Below are 19,233 nucleotides of genomic sequence, written 5' to 3' on the forward strand. Positions count from 1 at the left end.
CGCTGAAACCGTGTCTGCCTGTCCAAAGCCTTGTTCTCCCGAGGACGACGGGAGCCCGACTGGGCCAGTCCGTGGCAAGGTAGTGTCTTTTACACATGACAAGTGGGTTATACCCACAAAATTACAACAGTAGAGTCACTCAAATAAGACCCACACAATGACAACACTAGTTATACATGCCAGCATGGATGGGGGACTCTCACAAGGCTCCACTCCTAGATGAAGAGCTACAGTTGACAGCTGAGAAAGGGAGATCGGTCTTCTCCAGGAAGCCCCTGGTCAGCCCTAAACACACATATGTATGAGCTACATTCAATGCATTCAGCAGATTATATATAGGTAACTATGTGTGCATATATATATATATATATATATATATGTAACAATAATTTACAGAGGTCATCATTTTGAGAGGGACTGAAGGGATATGGGAGAAGTTGGAAGAAAAAAATAAAAGAAGAAAATAATGTAAATACAGTATGCATGTAAGAAATTCTCAAAAATTTTTAAAATTTTATTTTACGTTTTAAATATTATATATGATGGTATTCAAATAAATGGGGCATCTAAGTGAAAATAATTTCTTACTGTCAAAACAACAAAAATAAATTTCAGATGGGAGAAATAAAAAATACAGTAATATCTACTTTTCAATACATTAAATCAGTTTCATTGAATTCAATTTTATAAATAATTCATATAGGTAAATCACAATCAACAACCAAACACCCAGCTTCGGAACTGTCATGGTCTATGATATCAGGTAAGGGAGTGGTATGTCAGCAAACTTTCAGCCCATCTTTAAGCAGCCTCATAATCCAGTAAGTCTGTGGCAAACGAGCCCGAGGAGGTTGTACCTCAAATATTTCTCTGTCTACTGCAAAATGCATTACAATATGCAAAGACAAAACTATAAAAAATATGCAGGTTTTTTTTTCTTTTTTCTTTTGGTTTCTTTAGAGAGGGTTTCTCTGTGTAGCTCAGGCCTTCTTAGAACTCACTTTGTAGACCACACTGGCCTGAAACAGAGATCTGCCTGCTTCTGCCTCCCAGTGCTGGCACTAACGCCGCCACCACTGAGCAGGATTTGGTTGTTAAAGCAGTAGCAGGAAGGGCTTTTTGATAAGACCTTGTGGGTCTCTGTGTTTGGAGCAACTAACTGCTCCAAATCTTTCCTGCATACATCTTAACAGAGAGGTGGCAGATATGGAACTGAGGTAAGGCTTCCTTAGACATTCATCTCCTGAGCTGCACATTTTCTCTTAAAAAACAGAATGAAAATCAAGTGACTTATCTCATTTACTACAGATTTGTAGAAAGTCAAATATAATTGACCAGAAATGAAATACTGCTGTTTAAAATACTGAATTAAGAAAGACTATTTTGAATCACATACTAAACATTTCTTTATGTGGACCAAGTGCTTATTCATAAGAAAAAGCAAAGAAGTGTGAGCAAGCCCTTCAAACACAGGCAGTGCTGTGCACTGCTTTCCTGAAGTTCACGCTAGTCCCACGTTGTTTCTGTCTCTAACACTCTACACAGACGTCACAGTTAATCTAACGACAATGCTCACGGATCGCTTAGAACATGAGCAAGTACAGCAGTATCCGATGGCAGCACACTGGCCAAGCACTGAGATGCTCATGCTGAAGTTGGCGCACACAACTCAGAGTCCTCATGAATATTTTATACTCATTACAAAATAGCACATCACCTTCTGACCTTCTTACTTTTGTTTAAAGTTGTTTCTAACATGACTGATTTCCAACTGATATACATTGGAAACTAAATTCTTACGGCTATTAAAGAAAATATAAAGGAATAAGTTAATATATAGTCTACATTCTTAAAAAAGGTCATGTGGGGAGGGAGTATTGCACTTGTCTTCCTTAATGAATGAATTTAAAATGAGGAAGGATAAATACACTGATTACAAAATCAACAATTTCAATAAAAATGTTGCTAAAATGTCCAAAGTTCATTTAAAAAACATGTCAAGGGTGTGTCTGGAACTGCGCGGCTTTGTTTTCTTCGAGGTTGAGCACTTAGTCTTCAGTCCGGGTCTGGAATGAGAAAGAACACACAATTTCTATGTAGAAGAAAATATTTGAAAATAATTCTGCAAAAGCAGCTTTCAAAAATGTTACTTGGTAAGTTACAAATGCAAAGGTTAGCCCCTAAAGCTCAGAGTAAAGCACAAGTTTGTTGCTCTTTTTACTGAAGCCCAAGCCAGTTGTACCTTTTTGTCCTTCCTGTAGCCTTCTGGAGTCTATCTGCAGGACAAAGAAAGGCCAAGAAATTCCATGAGGGAAAAGAGAAAATAAATTTTCTTAAAAGCTTCACAAAACATGAAAGAGATAAAAATAACTGATTAAAGATAACATTATACATATCCTAAAATAATTTTTAAAAATATAGTATTATACTAATTAAATTAGTGTGTGTGTGTGTGTGTGTGTGTGTGCGTGTGTGTGAGCACACACGTATGGAAATGAGTGGACAACTTTTGGAGGTCAGTTCTTTCCTTCCATCTTGTGTTCCAGAGGACAAGCTGAGGCTGAAAGGCTTGCCAGCCAGCACCTACACCCCAGAGCAGCCCCTGCCAGCCCCACAAGGTTAATTTATAGTATTGGTTCTTTATAATTTACTGGTTCTACTGGCATTAAACTTTATTTCTGCAATCTTGCTGCAGTCAGCACTACCAAGAGACAAGTGAAAAAGGTTTCCTGGGTCTATAAGTACAGCTAATTTGTCACTGTGCACTGGCAGATAATCCCGAGGGAATTCCTTCTCTGATTAGATCACTCAGGTCCTTCATCTTTTAACTTCATTCAACACTCACTCAAAACTAAACTGTATTTTTCCATCAATTCAAAAGCTTGTTTGAGTTATTTATAGCCATGGTAAGGCAACTAATATTTTTCTAAAAGAGAGCAAATACAAGACAGCCTTTCAATGGTATACATTTCAAATTCAACAGTTTCAGTAATTTTAATAGGCCATATCCCCAGAAAATCATATTCCTATTATTTTCGTAATATGTACATTTTCGTAATATGTAATATGTACATACATGAGGGTGTACATGTGCGTGCCTAGTGTCTGCAGCGGCCAAAAGAGGGTACTAAATCCCCCGGAGCTGGAGTCACAGATGGTTGTGAGCCACCACGTGGGTTGTGGGGGTCAAACCTAGATGCTCGGAGAAAGTAGCAGGTGGTCTTAGCCACTGGCCATCTCCCTTACTGCCCCCAACACATTCCTCTTAATGACTACATGCTTACCAGTACTTGGGAAGCTTTCTTTGGGTTGGTTAACCGAATTGACTTCACCATTTCTCAGTTCCTGGATAATGCCTTTATTTAAGCAAATGTCCACATGTACATTGAAGAGGGTAAGGTCAGAAGTCTTTTGTTCTTGGTTACAAACAGGGCAAACTAGAGCCTGTCCTGTTCCTGTCTCATCTGTACAGGGCTGGGCGGATGCTTGCCTACTTGATTCACTGACAGTTCCCTCTGTCAGTGAAACGGGACAGGACCTGTTTGGAATATCAGAATATTCCTCTCTGCTGCAAGCCTTCCCTAAAGTGTCCACACTTGCTGCTTCCACTGAGCTGTCTTCAGTCTCTAGCAGATCTACACCGTCTACTGAAGAGACCTCTCCATTTTTATATTCCTGTTTCTCACACAGTGGACTAGAATGGTGAGCCTTTTCCTTCTGACTAAGGTCTGCAGAGGAAACATTTGAGTACCAGGGCATTTTCAAGTTCTTCCTGGTGGATGATCCATCAAGACACACATCTACATGCTTGTTAACGGCTTCCAGACTGATACCTTCCTGCTCCCTAAAGCAAACTGGACACAGAAATGTCTGACAGTTATTTGAATTCTCTGATATTTCAAAACTCTCTCTCATCTTCTTCAGTGCCTGGAATGGCTGTGAGGTCTGTAGAGCCTGCTGAGCCACAGTTTCACATCTGGGTGTGTCTTGATGGCTCAAGATCCTTTCTGATCGCTTTTTATCAAAGAAACTCTTCTTATGAGACACTTCTAAAGGTTTTACAAACTCGGTTTTGTCAGTTTTGTCTAGAATACACCCGGTAGATGACAAAGCCTGGTTTCCAGCTTGTAAGAATCCAATGATGCTCCTCTGCTTCTGTTTCTTGTCATCTTCATTAGAAAAAGTAGATATCCGAACACCTAAATGAAACTACAACCAGTCAGTTTCAAACTGTAGAAGGATATTCACTCCCAATACAAACAAAACATTTAACCTAATACTATTATGACACACATGTAACAGGCAGAGAGAAATAAGTACCACTGGAGATGTGTACACAGACACACACATACACACGGTTTTTCAGTGTTAATGCATACACAGTCTTTTGCATGTTAGGTATATATTTACCACTTTACCACATTCTCAAGCCAATATTTTCCAAATTAAAGGATACTTTCTCAAAGCTGATATTATGAAGAACTTACATCGCTTTATAAAACTAGGTGTCAGTAAATGTTAAGAATCTATTGGAGTACACAAGGTCTTATATAGAACTTTCAATAATGTTTCATGTATGATGCCATTAAATAGAATGTCACTAATTGGGGTCAACTTTAGAGGCTCTTCAGCTCTAATTATTTTAAGGAGTGTTTCGTTTTTATGCAACAATTAAACAGAGAATTCCCAAATGCCCTGTTGTCACTTGCATACCTCTGGTACTGTACACACACACACACACACACACACACACACACACAGCACTAACACCCAAACTCTACGGTCGACCTTAGGATTTGCTCTTGACAGTGTTTATTCTATGAGTTTAGATGTGGTTATAAGGACATAAATTCATCATTATAGAATCACACACAGTTGTTTCACTAGCCTAAAACCCTTCTGCTTTTTCTATTCATCCTCCCCCTTGGGCAATATTGTCTTTTTACTATCTCCAAGGTTTTGCCTTTCTCAAGATGCCAAATGTCCACTATTGGCTTCTTTCACTTAGCAATAGGTGCCTGTTTCCTACATTATCCCGCTGTCTGCACACACATGGTTTATCAGTCCACTTAAGCGTATCTTGCCTGCTTCTAAGTCTTGCAATTATAAATAAAGCTTCTACAGATACTTGCTCTTTGGTTCTTTTGAACATATGTCGTTTAATGGTTTCACTGTACACTCTCTCAAGTGTGAACGTTAGATTATGATCCCCTCTTGGCACGATCTCTTACAGTTCACTTACAAGCATGGCTTCCTAGCTTGTTTCCAACAGGTAGAGGCTGGCAGTGTGGTTTCACAGTGTCATACTCTTGATTTGTAATTCTGAAATCCAACATTTATTAAAAGCGTAGCATGAAGTGATAAACAAAGAGTAAACTGACATGGTATTATTTTGTGTCCTCACAAACTAAATAACAAATTTGTTGTTGTTGTTGCTTAGTGACAGAAATATCCATGTTTCATTATGTCATGGTGTTTCAGATCCCCAAAGAGTACTACAGAATATAATTTAAATGCTTTGGATTTGTTTCTCAAATGTGTTTAGTATTGCGTTTTGAAATACCTTGCCTCAAGGACTTCAGAAAAAAAAACAAGGTTGAGAACAGCTTCCATCGGTTTAGACAGAACTGAAATACATGAAATACAGTACATGCATCCACACATGCAACCACACACACATACACACATGCATCCGGTTCTAGGAGTTACAACTGATAGAAGCAGAGGAAGAAGTGCTTAAACAATTTTAAGAAATAAATGGAGGAAAAAAGATTCCCAAGTTGATTTCTTTTTTTTTTTTTTTTGCGGGGGGGGGGGCGGCAGGGAACATTAAATACATAAAGAAAAAATATATATAGAGAGACGCCTACCCATCAGCCTTAACCGCAAGGGGTGTGGAGAACACGCAATAACTTCTGTCCTTAGCAGCTCTTTAGCGATGGCGAATATTTCTTCTGCAGTAGAAACAGTGGACAGAACTGTAGACGCGCGAGTTTTCACTTCAAAATTCACGTTCTTCAGCTTAATGGTGACAGTTCTTCCCTACAACACATGCAGCACATCATGAGGAAGGTTGCAGAACTTGCAGAAGAAGATTGTCTACAGGTTACAAGAGTTTAGGAAGGCTTCTGTTCACGTGAATATGCAAGTGCCATCAGCTGTTTACAAAACGTGGTCATGAAAACTCGTGATTAAAATCTATGTCTGAAAATATCATTTAGCATATAATTACTATGCCCCTCCTCAATTAAAAGGGCAAAGTTAACTCATCACCTTTGCTTTTACTGTACATCTCTCTATGGTAATTCAGTGCTGGCATGACTGCGCATGCCAGCGTGTTCCGAGAGATGGCTGCAAGAATTACCTTTGCAGTTAGTGTCTTAAGGACATGAGGCTTCAGCTGGGAGGACTGATGACATTTAAGTATTTCCTGGGGGGTTTAAAGGAACTGGCAGCCATTTCACTTGAGGGCAAGTTCAACTTTCTGACTCATTTCCTGACTCATTTCAGAGTTAGTAACTTCAGGCAGGAGAAGCCTATCAAACATTCCCTTAACCAGGTGAGAGCCGCGACAGGAAATGACAAGAAGGCTACTTCACCTTTGCGGTATTGTTTCTAAACACCTATCACCTATAACATGGGACACACAAGACAGCAGAATTCTGCAGGGCATATGACCAGTGGTTCTCAAGACTACTCTATAAAGAGGAAAAGGCTTACACATCAAACTAGAGAGACAGGACACCAGTCACCATGTGGGTCCTTGGATGGAATCCTGGAGACAAACTAGCAGACAGACAAGAGCAAGCCAAATGCAGTCTGATGCTTTGTTAACAACAAGTGCTAAGGTCACTTTCTAGCTTGACAAGTATCTATGGTGGTACAAAATGTTGACAACTGAGGAAAGTGGGTGAGCGGTATAATGGAAATCTCTATATTCTTTTGGAAACAGTCCTATAAATCTGAAATAACTCTAAAATTAAGTGTATTAGAAAACTGAAAAAAGAACTATCTGACACTTGAGCTAAGAACAGAAGTAAAAAGGTTCCTCAAATATTCCAATTTTTCTGCAATAATTTTTTAACACTTTTTTTGTTTGTTTTGTTTTTTCGAAACAAGGTTTCTCTGTGTAGCCTTGGAATCCTGGACTTGCTTTGTAGAACAGGCTGGCCTCGAACTCACAAATTTCTGCCTCTGCCTCCCCAAGTTTTGGTATTACACTGCACAAGGCATTTTTTAATACCTTTGCATTACGATTTAACTAACTCTGGCTTGCGGGACTGAAAAAAAAAACCTGTGTACTGCTCTAAAGGAAGAGTACATAGGACGATCCAGAACATCCGAGGCTTCTGTTTTCAATGTGTTAAGCAACCAGGATAAGAGCCCTGAAATACAATGCCTGTGCTAGAAGGTCACTGTCACAATGAGTGAAGCCCTCAGGAATGACCCGGAAACGGTTTATGATAGGAGGAAACAGCTGTAACAGTCCTTCCCTTTGCCTTTGTCTCTCCTGCCATTTAAGTCGGATCACTCAAACGTAGTGTTAGTGTAGAAAGCTGCCGTTCATCACCCTGGTACCAGTCACAGCTTGTCCTTCATGGAGTGACCTCATCCCAGGCCTCACGCAGGTCAGACCTTACTTCCTTTCTGGCTATTGGGGATGAGAGCATTCTATTTAATAAATGTGTGGTCACTTGACTTAGAGTAGTAGCCTATAATGGAAAAGGTAAAAACTAAAATAAAATCATCCTGTCAAAATCCAGTACCTTAAGTCCTTCCTTCTGGAGATCGTGAGCGAGCTCAGTGCATAGTTCTTGGCATAAGCTGTACTGTTCTTCCGTTTTACTTATCTCACTAAATGTCCTGGAGAAACAGGAAGGATTTTGGTATGCAATGTAAATTACAGCTGAATAATTTGGTAATGATAGACTACATTCAATAGCCTAGCACTGTATTTTCTTTGGTATAAATTAAAGTTTTCATATAAACTAAAACATAAGTAAAAATATCTCTCTATATAAATGATCAAAATCCATTTAAGATAGGTACATTGATTAGAACCCCCCCTCCCCGCCATTTTATGTTTTTTCTCTTTTTTCAGACATGGTCTCACTTTGTAGCCCTGGTTGGACTAGAACTTGCTACATATACCAAACTGCCCTTGAATTCACAGGGATCAGCCTGCCTCTATCTCCCTACTAATAGGATTAAAGACATGCTCGCCACCATGTCCAGTTCCTCATTCATTTTTAAAGTGGTATATTGGTGCTTTCTTATGAGTTCTTTACAGATCAGAGAGGCCAGCTCTTTATATGTGATTGTGAACCCAAGTTCAATACCAAACTTGATGCCCTAATGCATTTTTGAAAATTCAAGGAGGGTTTTCAGGGAAAAAAAGGAACCAGGCAGTGGTTCTTAAATGTCTCAACAGAACTTTGACGTTTTAAGGAAATAACTGAGAAACTTTTAAAATTGCACACATTTCCCCTAGGCAAAGTTCCATTAAGATTTCATGTGACTCTACACAAAATTCTAGCCCCATACTAGACAATCTCTAAGCCAGGGCTGTCAACCTCGGGGCTGTGACCCCTTTGCAGGGTGAAAGACTCTTTCACAGGGGTCACCTAAGATCATCAGAACACACTGCCACTTACATTACATTTCATAACAGCATCAAATTAGAGTTATGAAGTAGCAATGAAACCATTTTATGGTTGGAGTGTCCACAGCATGAAGACCTGTACTGAAGGCCACAGCATTGGGGAGGTTGAGAACTACTGCTTGGCTCTCCTTTACAAATAATACTTCAGGCTCCATCCATTATCTAAAACATGTAAGTCAAGGAGGCAGATTTGGATTGGGATATTTTTGTTTTTAATTTTACTTTGTGGCATCTGTTAGTACACAGTGAGATGTCCTCAAATGGGACCCAGGTTTAAAAATGAAATTTATTTGTTTTGTATACACCCTCTACTTAGAGCCGGAAGGTATATATGTACAGTGCTCCAATAATCTGTGTCTGACTGCGGCCCATCACACAAAACAAGGGCGTACTTTCCATGTGTGACAGCATCTCGACCCTCAGGAAGGCTTGGGGTTTGGGGCATCTCAGACTTGAGAAATTCGGGTTAGAGGTGCTTGACATGGGAAAGCTCTGCTCCTCCGGCCAGTATTTGTACTTCTGGAACTCCGACTGTAGTGTCTCATGATTCTCAGGTAAACATTTAATTGTTCTTATAAAAAGGGTTAGGAATCCTAACATGTTTAGTTTTCACCGAACAGAAATAACGTCAGTATTAGAAAGTATAAAAGCCAACCAGTTGGCCTACTGTGAGCATAGCAGCTAAAGACAGTACCTTGGGCTCCTGTGTTTACCTCAGAGTATGTAAGCTGCCCAAAACTGGGAAACTTCTTCATCGTAGTGATACTTTACTAAAATGAACTTTACTAAAAATAAACTGGAAACGGTTTAAAATACATTAAACCATAGGTCATTAACTTTAAAACCTTATTTAGCATAAAAGAACAAACATTACCTTTCAACGCTCATACTTTTCCTTTCTCCATCCCTTGAAATGAGAAGAAAAAGGGCTTTATTTTTTCTGAAAAGAAAACTGAGTTCCTTTTGATCAATTAGAGAATTTAATATACTTGTTTCAACTAACTGCCTGACTGACTAATGACTTAATTTTATGTGTACATGTTCTGCCTGTATGTATGTGTGTGCACCATGTGTGCAGTGATAACAGACTACAGAAGAGGGCATTGTATTTCCTGAAACTGGAGCCACCTTCTGGAGCCACCACGTAGGCAGTAGGAATCGAAAGCAGGTCCTCTGCGAGATTAGCCAGTGGTTTTAACTGCTGAGCCATCTCTCCAGCCCCCTAACGTTCTCTTTAAATACTTCATTAAAATATATATTTTATAAAAAATAGTGTTTTTTAATCTAAAAATGGACCTGTCACTAAGACAGATAGGATATTATTTTGATTTCATGTATTATGGATCAAGTCTATATAGCAGAAAACAAACCTGAAAATAGTTGCTTCTATTAACAATCTGAAAATTAAGGTGCACAGCATATGACCATAGGAGCAGCAGCACAACAGTGGCCAGCAACAGGACACAGCACATTCTACAGAATTCCTGCTGCTTCGGCTGCGGCCTGCACACAGTCCTCTCCTACATTCCATTCATTGTTCATGTCTCAGTCAGAATTTGGCTCATGACCAAGAAGCTAAACCAATCACTTGACTAGACCTAGCTGCTCTGAGAGCAGCCGCTGCACTAAAGAAACTGAAGTAATATGTGCCCTCTTCATTGCCCAAAAACTTAATGGATGTGATATGCCCAAACTGCTCGAGAACACAGAGAGAATGATGAATAAAACATACCAAGTGTTTGTCTTAAGACAGTCACAACCAAAACAACAAAAACAGTCCAAATGAATTTTAACAAGTGTTGAAATAGCCTTATCTGAAAGGTTCAAGCTGACACCAATAAGTGACCATGAGAATGATAAAAAGCTGAATAACTCTGTGTAGATACCTTTCCAGGTCTGTTGAACCTAGCCCGAGGGCGATGTGAAGAAAATAATGCCAAGACGTCTCCGAGAAGAGGAGAGAAAGCAGTGCTCTCTGCTGGTAGAGCTCTGTGCAGGTAACAATTCCAAGAGCCATCAACATTTTCTCCGTGACTTTCCCCACTCCAGAGACCTGCAAGAGGATCCAGACTTCAGATGAACTTGACTGTGGTCAGGGTGGTGCAGGCTTATCTGAACCAGGACTTACAATTTAGGATTTTTAAGTGACATTATAAGTGTGTGCACCTGTGTGAACATATGTATGTATAGTGTGTGCACACGCATGTGCGTATGTGTGGTGTGTGCATTTGTGTATGTGCACTGTGTGTGTATAAGCACATATGAGTATGTGTGTATGTGTGCATGCCTGTGTGTAAGCGTGTACATATATGTGGTGTGTGTGTGTGTGCTTGTGTGTGAAGCAGAATGTTGCCAGTGCTGAGGCTTGAACTCAGAGCCTTGAACATACGAAGTAAACAGTCTGCTGCTGAATGATATTCTCAGGTGAAGATCACAATCTGTAGCTAACAGGTATGACTAACATTATTTTTAACGTGTCATGCAAGAGCACTGTTATTATGCTTGGTCACGTGGCCTCGTTTGATAGAAATTTGAATGGCACTTAAAAAAGAGTTCTGTGGGCATACGAATTTTGAAAATGGTGGAGCAAACAAGTAAAGGTTTTTGGTACAATCTTACGATCCATTAACATACTAATACTCCAAAGGCTTTAGAACTTTGGATTTGACAAAATTAAACCAAAGTATTTCACCATCTTTAAAATGATAAAACTTTATTCTTTTTTAAACAATTGAACTGAATCCTATATGATAGCCTAGAGCCTGCTCAAAATATTGGATGTGACTGAATTTATATAAGGTATTGCTCACTGTTCAAAGAAAAGGTTGTAGCAAAGTTCAGTGTTAATGATCCCTGGATACTATATACACAGTAGATTTTTTTCCTATGGATACTATATACACAGTAGATTTTTTTCCTAAGGTATGAATAGGTATTCCTTTTTTTCTTTTAAGTTCTAGATTAAAATATTGCGTGAATTCAAATATTGGTGTGATTTTAAAACCTCATTGGCCTGGTGGTGTACTCCTGGGGAGGCAGAGGTAGGTGGATCTTTGTGAGTTCGAGGCCAGCCTGGTATACAACAAAGTGAGTCCAGGACAGCCAGGGCTACACAGAGAAACCCTGTATTGAAAAAAACAAATAGAAAAAAAATCATTAATTATAAAATAAGAATTTTAAAATTCTTAATTATAAAAATAAAGAGGACATAGAACACAACAGTGCAGAAGCTATAAATAATAAAATATGCCATTTCTGGAAACTTGTGGAATTTTTTTTCATTTTAGAGATGAAGTATTTTGGTTTAATTTTGTCAAAAACAAAATTCTAAATCCCTTTGGGGTGTCACACCTATTCATCTGGCACAGCCTGGACTGGAGGACGAGGACAGCACTGAGTCAGCACTGAACGAATTCCTTCGAGTGCTCCTTTTACGTCCTTTGTCCTTGCTAGGGACACACTTAAAAGCTTATCACCTCTATTACGTTAAGGAGCAGATAAGCTCCTTAAATATTACCTTCGAGTTTCCACAGGAAGTTCTAAGTGCACCATTCAACCCCCAGCACAGTTCTCACCAGCTCCCTGTTATTCCGCAGCTACTCAGCAAAGAGCTCCTGCGGCCGGTCGGCGTTCTCAGCCGTCCTAACGCGAGACCCACCTAACGCGTGCGACCCACTGTGGGGACTCCAACCCGACGGCAGTTAGTGGCTCCTTCCTAACTGCAGCTTTGCTACCGCTGTGAACCGTAATGTAAATATGTGCTATAAGGCTAGCCGGCACGTGACCTGCAAGGGGTCATGACCCACAGGTTCAGAACCACGGGGACTCCAGCCCCTCTCCAGAATTCCGAGTATCTACACAAAGGATACTTCTCTACAAGCTCTCACCTTTCTAATCGGCAGGTCCTTGATGAAGCCCATCACTGCCTGCCTGCTGGGGAGAACCCGGCACTGTCCGTTGGGCTTGTTCTTGTCACTGCACACTTTTGCTAACATTGTATTGGGGGCGATGCCTTAAAGAGAAGCACACATAATCACTCACAGAAGCTGCCACACGGAGTTAATTATGTGACAGGAAAATGACGGTTAAATGCAAACAATCGGGATGACGCAAAGTACTACTCTAGAAATGACATTTGGCTGCTGACGGTCTGCCCAGGGCTCTCTGTGGTTTTAGGGAAAGGGAATATATTGACTATGACAGCAGGTGAAATAAGCCTTTTTTTTTTTTTTTTTTTTTTTTGGTTGGGGGGACGAGATGGTTTAGAGACAAGGTTTCTCTGTGTAGCCTTGGTTGTCCTGGACTCGCTTTGTAGACCAGGCTGGCCTTGAACTCACAGGGATCTGCCTGCCTCTGCTTCCTCAGAGCTAGGAATACAAGCATGTGCCACCATGCCCAGCATGAGGAATATTTGAGTCTCCATATTTTAAAATTTAAGAGTAACTTCTGAACAAAGTAATATGAAGTATTTACTTAAAACTGTACTAGCAACAAAGGGTTGCTTTGTTATTCTTGTTTCTCAAAAAAGAACTAGAATATAGTTTATGATAGATGCTTAATTTTTAAAAGGTTTTTCTCAATGTAAATTTTCCACATTAAAAATTAAATATTCTGACATATATTAAAAGCAACAACAATATAAACACTTTTCATCTTTATCGTCACTCACAAAGCAAAGCACCACACATACATTTTAAAATCCTAGGAGTCTCACCAATTCATGGTTAGGTGTATCTACACACGTTAGCTAGTAGTTCATTCTGGTTTTTATAGACATTTTCCTAAAGCTGATTATGCATGGTTATGCTTTGAAATAGAAAAGTTAATCGAATGTTTTCTATTCAGCAGTTTTGTGGTAAATGGGTGTAAGCATTATCAGTTCCTAAGCTAAGGCCTTACAGTGCTCTTTGGGGTCACTAGTGGAACTTTTTTTTAACCTGATGCTGCAAGTTGATCTTTTTCATGGTGGTAGTGAGGAGAGGGTCATAAGCCTCATGTATGGTAGGCCCTCTCCTGCAAAGTAATCTAGGACAAGTGCCAATCAAACATTTTGTGCAAATCCAACTAAAATAAGTTTTACACTTAAAGGATCACTATTCTAGATTTATGAAAGTTTCTTTGCCTTGGACCATAGGCTTTTTTGCTTAATTCCAGTTTACCTGTAGGTTTGGCCTCAGAAGCCAAATCAAATGTTACATCTACTTTACGATGAGGACCTACCATTATAGCCTTGATTAAGCACTATAGCTAACCGCCAGAGCTGTTAATACCCCTCTTAATACCTGCACTGGCTGTCAGTGTTGTTTTTTGTTCAATTCTGAAGCGAATTTCCTTTACCGCTTCCTCAGCTGATGTTCCAAAAACAACTGAATTCTCGAGTATTTGAGGGTTGTTTTGTTCTTCAGAGTTCACCTGGAAAGGATTTCCTTGGGGCTGCAAATCAGGAGGGCTGTCTTCAAAAAGCAGTGGGGAGACAGACTGCTCACGCTCACTCGGGGTGCTAGCTTCCTCTCCAGGATTATCTAAATCACAAACAGGAAAAGCAAGTCATCTGCATTTTAAGGTCCAGAGCTATATAAATGTCTCCAAAAATAAAAAAAGAAAGAAAGAAAGAAAGAAAGAAAGAAAGAAAGAAAGAAAGAAAGAAAGAAAGGAAGAAAGGAAGAAAGAAAGAAAAAAGAAAGAACAAAAGAAAGAGAAGGGAAGTATGCACTTCCTAGGTTAGGTTTAGGTTTCGCTCCATTCTTTCATTTTTTTCAATGCTTTCCCCCTTTCCAATACACTGTATCATTTTTCTCTCTTCCTCTGACCCCCTCTCCTCCCTGCCTTCCCATCTTCTCTGTGTGTACACACTTGTGTGTTGGCTTGAAGCAGTCTAGCAGCCCACACTGGCCTGAATTCCTGACGCTGTTCTCCAAGCCTTCTAAGGGTGAGGTTACAGGCACCACTGCCCCCTCTTCCACAGTGCTGAAAGCAAAGCAATGCAATTCAAGAAAGCAAAGCACTGCAATTCTGCTTCTAGGGATCAAGACAAGAAATGCCATCACAGCATCCCTGCAAGCCCAGAAGTCGGGAGGCAGAGGCAGTAGATCTCTGCCAGCTGGGTCTACAGAGCAAGTCCAGGACAGCCATGGCTACAGAGAGAAACCCTGTCTCAAACGAAAACAAAACAAAACAAAAAGATATCATTTTTTATGGTAACTATTTAATAAAGAAAACCCTGTCAGGCTTTCCTTAAAAGGAGCATCATCCACTTCTTTAGTATACCTTTTAAAGGAAATATTTTATGTAAAACTCATAAACTTAGGGAATCCATTACTTTTTCTTTAAGAAAGAAAATATTTTTCACTTTCTTCTATAAGGAGAAAAAGATCCTTCTTAAGTTAAGATGAGGAATGTGGAGGGAAAAAAAACATTAAATAATAAGGGTAATTTCAACCAAAATTAAATTTTGTTTGGGAGGATAAAAAACATTTTCTTTATTCATGAAAGAAACTTTAAAAGTTTTAAAATACTCTGAAATGTCTCTTTTCAAATGCTGATTCCACTTTTAACTTGCTTCTTAATAAAACATTTCTTTCATTGAGGGTACCTTTGCTATAAATAGAAATTACTCCTGAAAGTTGATCTTTTTTATACAAATTCTCAGAGTTTGATCCAATTAAGGAAGGCCCAAATTTAAGATAAAAAAAGTGTAATTGCCAATACATTGGACAATGATATTAAAAAGTAAAGTAGTTGGGCACAGTAGTGCATGCCTGTAATACCAGTGAAAGGATGAGGCAGGAGGATGACAGCTTGTGCCTGTCCTGAAAGGAAGAGGGAGATTCCCACACTCTCTTTTTCCTCTTCTCTCATACATTACTTCCCAGCTGCAGTCTCCCGCTCTCCACTTCTCCCTGCTGCCCCCATCAGCCCTGGCCCCCAGATCCACTCCTCTGAAGGAACACGTTTTCAAAATGTAAGATAACCAACTAGTTATTTGCTTATGCTCATTTTTCAAATAATGTGTAAAATACATTTAACTTTATCCTGATAACAATACTAAAAATAGTCACATGAACAATTTCATTAAAAATATTCTCTAACTTATGGCCAACTGCTAGGCAGAGTGCATGGAATCTTATGTAAGAAGTGGTAAGATCTGGAGAGGACAGGAACTCCACAAGGAGAGCAACAGAACCAAAAAATTTGAACACAGGGAACCTCCCAGAGACTCATCTTCCAACCAAGGACTAGTCATGCAGATAACCTAGAACCCCTCCACAGATGTAGCCCGTGGCAGTTTAGTGTCTAAGTGGGTTACATAGTAATGGAAAGAGGGACTGCCTCTGACATAATCTGACTGGCCTACTCTTTGAACACCTCCCCCTGATGGGGGAGCAGCCTTACCAGGTCACAGAAGATGACAATGCAGCCACTCCTGATGGGATATGATAGACTAAGATCGGAAGGAAGGAGAAGAGGACCTCCCCTATCAATGGACTTGGGGAGGGGAGTGTGTGAAGAAGGGGGAGGGAGGGTGGGATTGGGAGGGGAGGGGGAAGGGTTTATGGGGAATACAAAGTGAATAAAGTGTAATTAATAAAAAATAAAAAAAGAAGAAAAAAATTCTCTAACCTTAAAATAGGATAAAAACAATTTAAATGCATCTGTAAGATTAATAAGAGTTTTCTGTTCCTATTTCATAACATGCATATTTCCCAAATTAAGATAAATGAAGAAGCAACAATTAAACAAAAATTAAAGCTCAAATTAGCCTCACATTTAACTACATACCCTGCCTAGGCTGGTCTTGAACTCAGCCTTCAGAGTGCTGAGATTATAGGTACAAAAATATACTGAGCTTAAATTTCTTAAATTAAATTTCAAGACACAGTTGACAGCACTTTACTTGAAAAACAAACTTGGTCTTTAAAAGATGTCTGACAAAAGCCAGGCAGCAGTAATACTCGCCTTTGATTCCAGCTCTCAAGAGACAGAGGCAGGCAGATCTCTGAGTTCAAGGCCAGCCTGGCCTACAGAGCAAGTCCAGGACAGCCAGGGCTGCACAGAGAAACCATGTCCCAAATATAAAAACAAAAACAAAAACAAAACAAACAAACAAAAACAAACCCAGAAAATGTCAAAGATATGCAAATAATATAACAGATACTATATTAGTTTCAAACTTTAATTATGGCGTATGAATTAATTTACAGATAGAAGTTCCCAAATCTGAATTCACAGGCCACATACACTGTACAACATTTTTACTATGATTTTACTACCTCTGTGCTTCACATAATTTTCATTTTCACTTTCTGTTTTTTAAACTTGAGAGCAATTTGGAGAGGAGAAAGAGGGTGGGACAGGTGATATGAGGGTTACCCAGAAGTCCCTTCTTCCAACTCGCTGAATAGAAGTCAAGGTAAAGAGCAATAGATAAAATGCAGGCCAGGTACACCCTACAGGTATGTAGGTGCACCCTGGCAGGGTGAGAAGTTGAATGTCCAGTCCCCGTCTCTGCAGCGACGCGCATTGGCGCACTCTACTCCAGGAAGCAGAGCAGGCTGCCTCTGGTACACTGCCAGCGCTGATGCAGTGACATAGGCATCTTTTTTAATCCCAGCTGTATTTTACTTCTGGCTGTGTAACCAACTGCTGTAGAGGTTTCTTCCTCCTGAATGGAATACCTCCACAATCTCCATACCTGAAGTAACCAGAGCAACAACACTAGATTAGAGCATCCATTTGGATTTCAAGCACTCAAGTGTTGGAATGATGCTTTTGTGAACTGTGTAAAAGATTATCTTTGTATATTTAGATGCTGACTTCTGTGCCCAGAGAGTTGAGTACCAGCCACTTTGGTATTATTAAGCATCATCTGTCTCAATGTTTTGTAAACACTGTTCTCCATCACCTTCTGATTGGTTAAATAAAGAGCTGAACAGCCAATAGCTGGACAGGAGAGGAAGGAGAGACTTCTGAGTCCAGAGAGAGAGGTTCTCAGGTAGGGATCAGAGAAAGGAGAAGCCATAACATCACAGATGACGAAGCAGGTGCCAGAACGAGACTAAGATGTCAGGTAATGAACCATGTGGCAGAACATAGATTAAGATAAATGGGTTAGCTAGCTGGGAACAACATGAGCAAAGGCCTAAAGCTCTAATAAGTAAAGGTCTCCGTGTTATTATTCAGAGAGAGAGGGATGGCATAGAAAAACCTATGGTAACACTCAAGCATTTGGATTTCTTGCACAGCCTGACACTTGCCAGTCAGATTTGTAGGGCAAAGCAAACATAAAACAATGCTTATTATTTTATTTGTAAATAAAGACCATAGTTCACCACCCATTTCTAGAGAAAAGCATCTTTTATAGAAGGGCAGTAGAAAAATGTCTGCCTTTACAGAAAGATCCATCCATCACCTGCCACTTGCAACACCCTGTAACTATAAGGTCTGCTGTTCATTAGAGTCCAGCCCACAGAGAATTACGTATGAGAAACAGAAGTCAAGTCATTTCCATTTGCTTAAGAATATGAAATAGAGGGAGAACACTGTGCAAATGAGCAAGATGAAAGCTCCTGATGCTACAAAGTCACTTCATCATTGTCACAACACATTGAAAGGAGCACTGCGGAGAGTGAAAGCCACCTACCTTAAGCCCAAAGCAGTTTTTAAACACAAGGTAAGAGTATTTGTTACAGAGGACCCTTGGGGCGATTAAAGACACTCAGCTAATAACTCCTCCCCCTTCTCTCAGAAAAGCTAAGGAACTAACAGAATGAGGCTTTTAAACATCAGACTTCATTCCTCTCATGCCTAAACAATAAGGTTGCACCAAAAATCAAAGTCTTTTTGTTGTTGTTCCAAGCTTCTGTGTCGCTTTTTTTTTTTTTTTTTTGGATGTTTCCAACGAAGAAAAAGGAGACCTACCCCTAGTAAAGAAGGTATTGAGCTTCGATTTGATGTCTGTAGTGAACCCGGGGCAGACAAGGCAAGCCCTAACAGTTTTAACCTCAGAGTTTGAGGCCAGCCCAGTCTACACAGAGTTCCAGGACAGGCAGGGCTCAGGGCTATGTAGGAAAAAAAAAAAAAAAAAGAAAGATAAATATTTGATGCCACTGTATACCCATTTTTGCTCAAGGAGCATTGCTACCATGCGTGCGCGTTGCTCCCCACCTCCTCCCCCACCCCAACACACACCGCCTAGGCCCTCTGTGCGGTGAATAAGCTGCACACAAGAAATGGGGCTGTGGTTTGTGAGTGAGTCCCTTTGGGTCACTCTTTCAGCCGGGTTCATGGGTTCACAAGCCAGAAGTAACAGCACTTTCGGCAAAGGGAAGGGAAGCAGAATGTGCGACATCCCACGTTTCGTGGTATTGCTTTGGATAAATAACACCCGGATCACTTGAAAGGTCTACGGAGTGCTGAAACTTTCAATTGTGTAGAAGAGTCGGGGGGGAGGGGGCTGGGGAGACGCCTTAGTGGGCAAAGCACTCAAGCTTGAGGACCTGAGTTCGTAGCTTCCTACCTGCAGAAACGCTAGACGCAAGGGGCGGTGGGAAGGCCGACGACACAGCAGACCC

At 40.1% G+C, this 19,233-nt stretch overlaps 1 protein-coding gene across 2 annotated transcripts in view; it reads right to left on the bottom strand.

Moving 5' to 3' along the window:
* Positions 1 to 493: 493 nt before the first annotated feature.
* The window catches only part of Polk (DNA polymerase kappa), a 65,148-nt gene continuing 46,408 nt past the window's right edge, over positions 494 to 19,233 (bottom strand). Inside the window, exons 7-15 of one of the 2 annotated variants that reach the window (XM_060385599.1) lie at positions 13,945 to 14,184; positions 12,550 to 12,674; positions 10,549 to 10,715; positions 9,537 to 9,569; positions 7,767 to 7,863; positions 5,871 to 6,042; positions 3,285 to 4,199; positions 2,243 to 2,276; positions 494 to 2,066 (exon numbers count right to left, since the gene is read on the bottom strand). In XM_060385599.1, the coding sequence (XP_060241582.1) occupies positions 1,982 to 2,066; positions 2,243 to 2,276; positions 3,285 to 4,199; positions 5,871 to 6,042; positions 7,767 to 7,863; positions 9,537 to 9,569; positions 10,549 to 10,715; positions 12,550 to 12,674; positions 13,945 to 14,184 (1,868 nt within the window). In that variant the 3' untranslated portion in view covers positions 494 to 1,981. Of the gene's footprint in view, positions 2,067 to 2,242; positions 2,341 to 3,284; positions 4,200 to 5,870; positions 6,043 to 7,766; positions 7,864 to 9,536; positions 9,570 to 10,548; positions 10,716 to 12,549; positions 12,675 to 13,944; positions 14,185 to 19,233 lie in introns of those variants that run through there. The other variant, XM_060385600.1, reaches the window with a different exon arrangement.

Source organism: Meriones unguiculatus, chromosome 6 (assembly GCF_030254825.1).
Source record: "Meriones unguiculatus strain TT.TT164.6M chromosome 6, Bangor_MerUng_6.1, whole genome shotgun sequence".
Lineage (NCBI taxonomy): Eukaryota > Metazoa > Chordata > Mammalia > Rodentia > Muridae > Meriones > Meriones unguiculatus.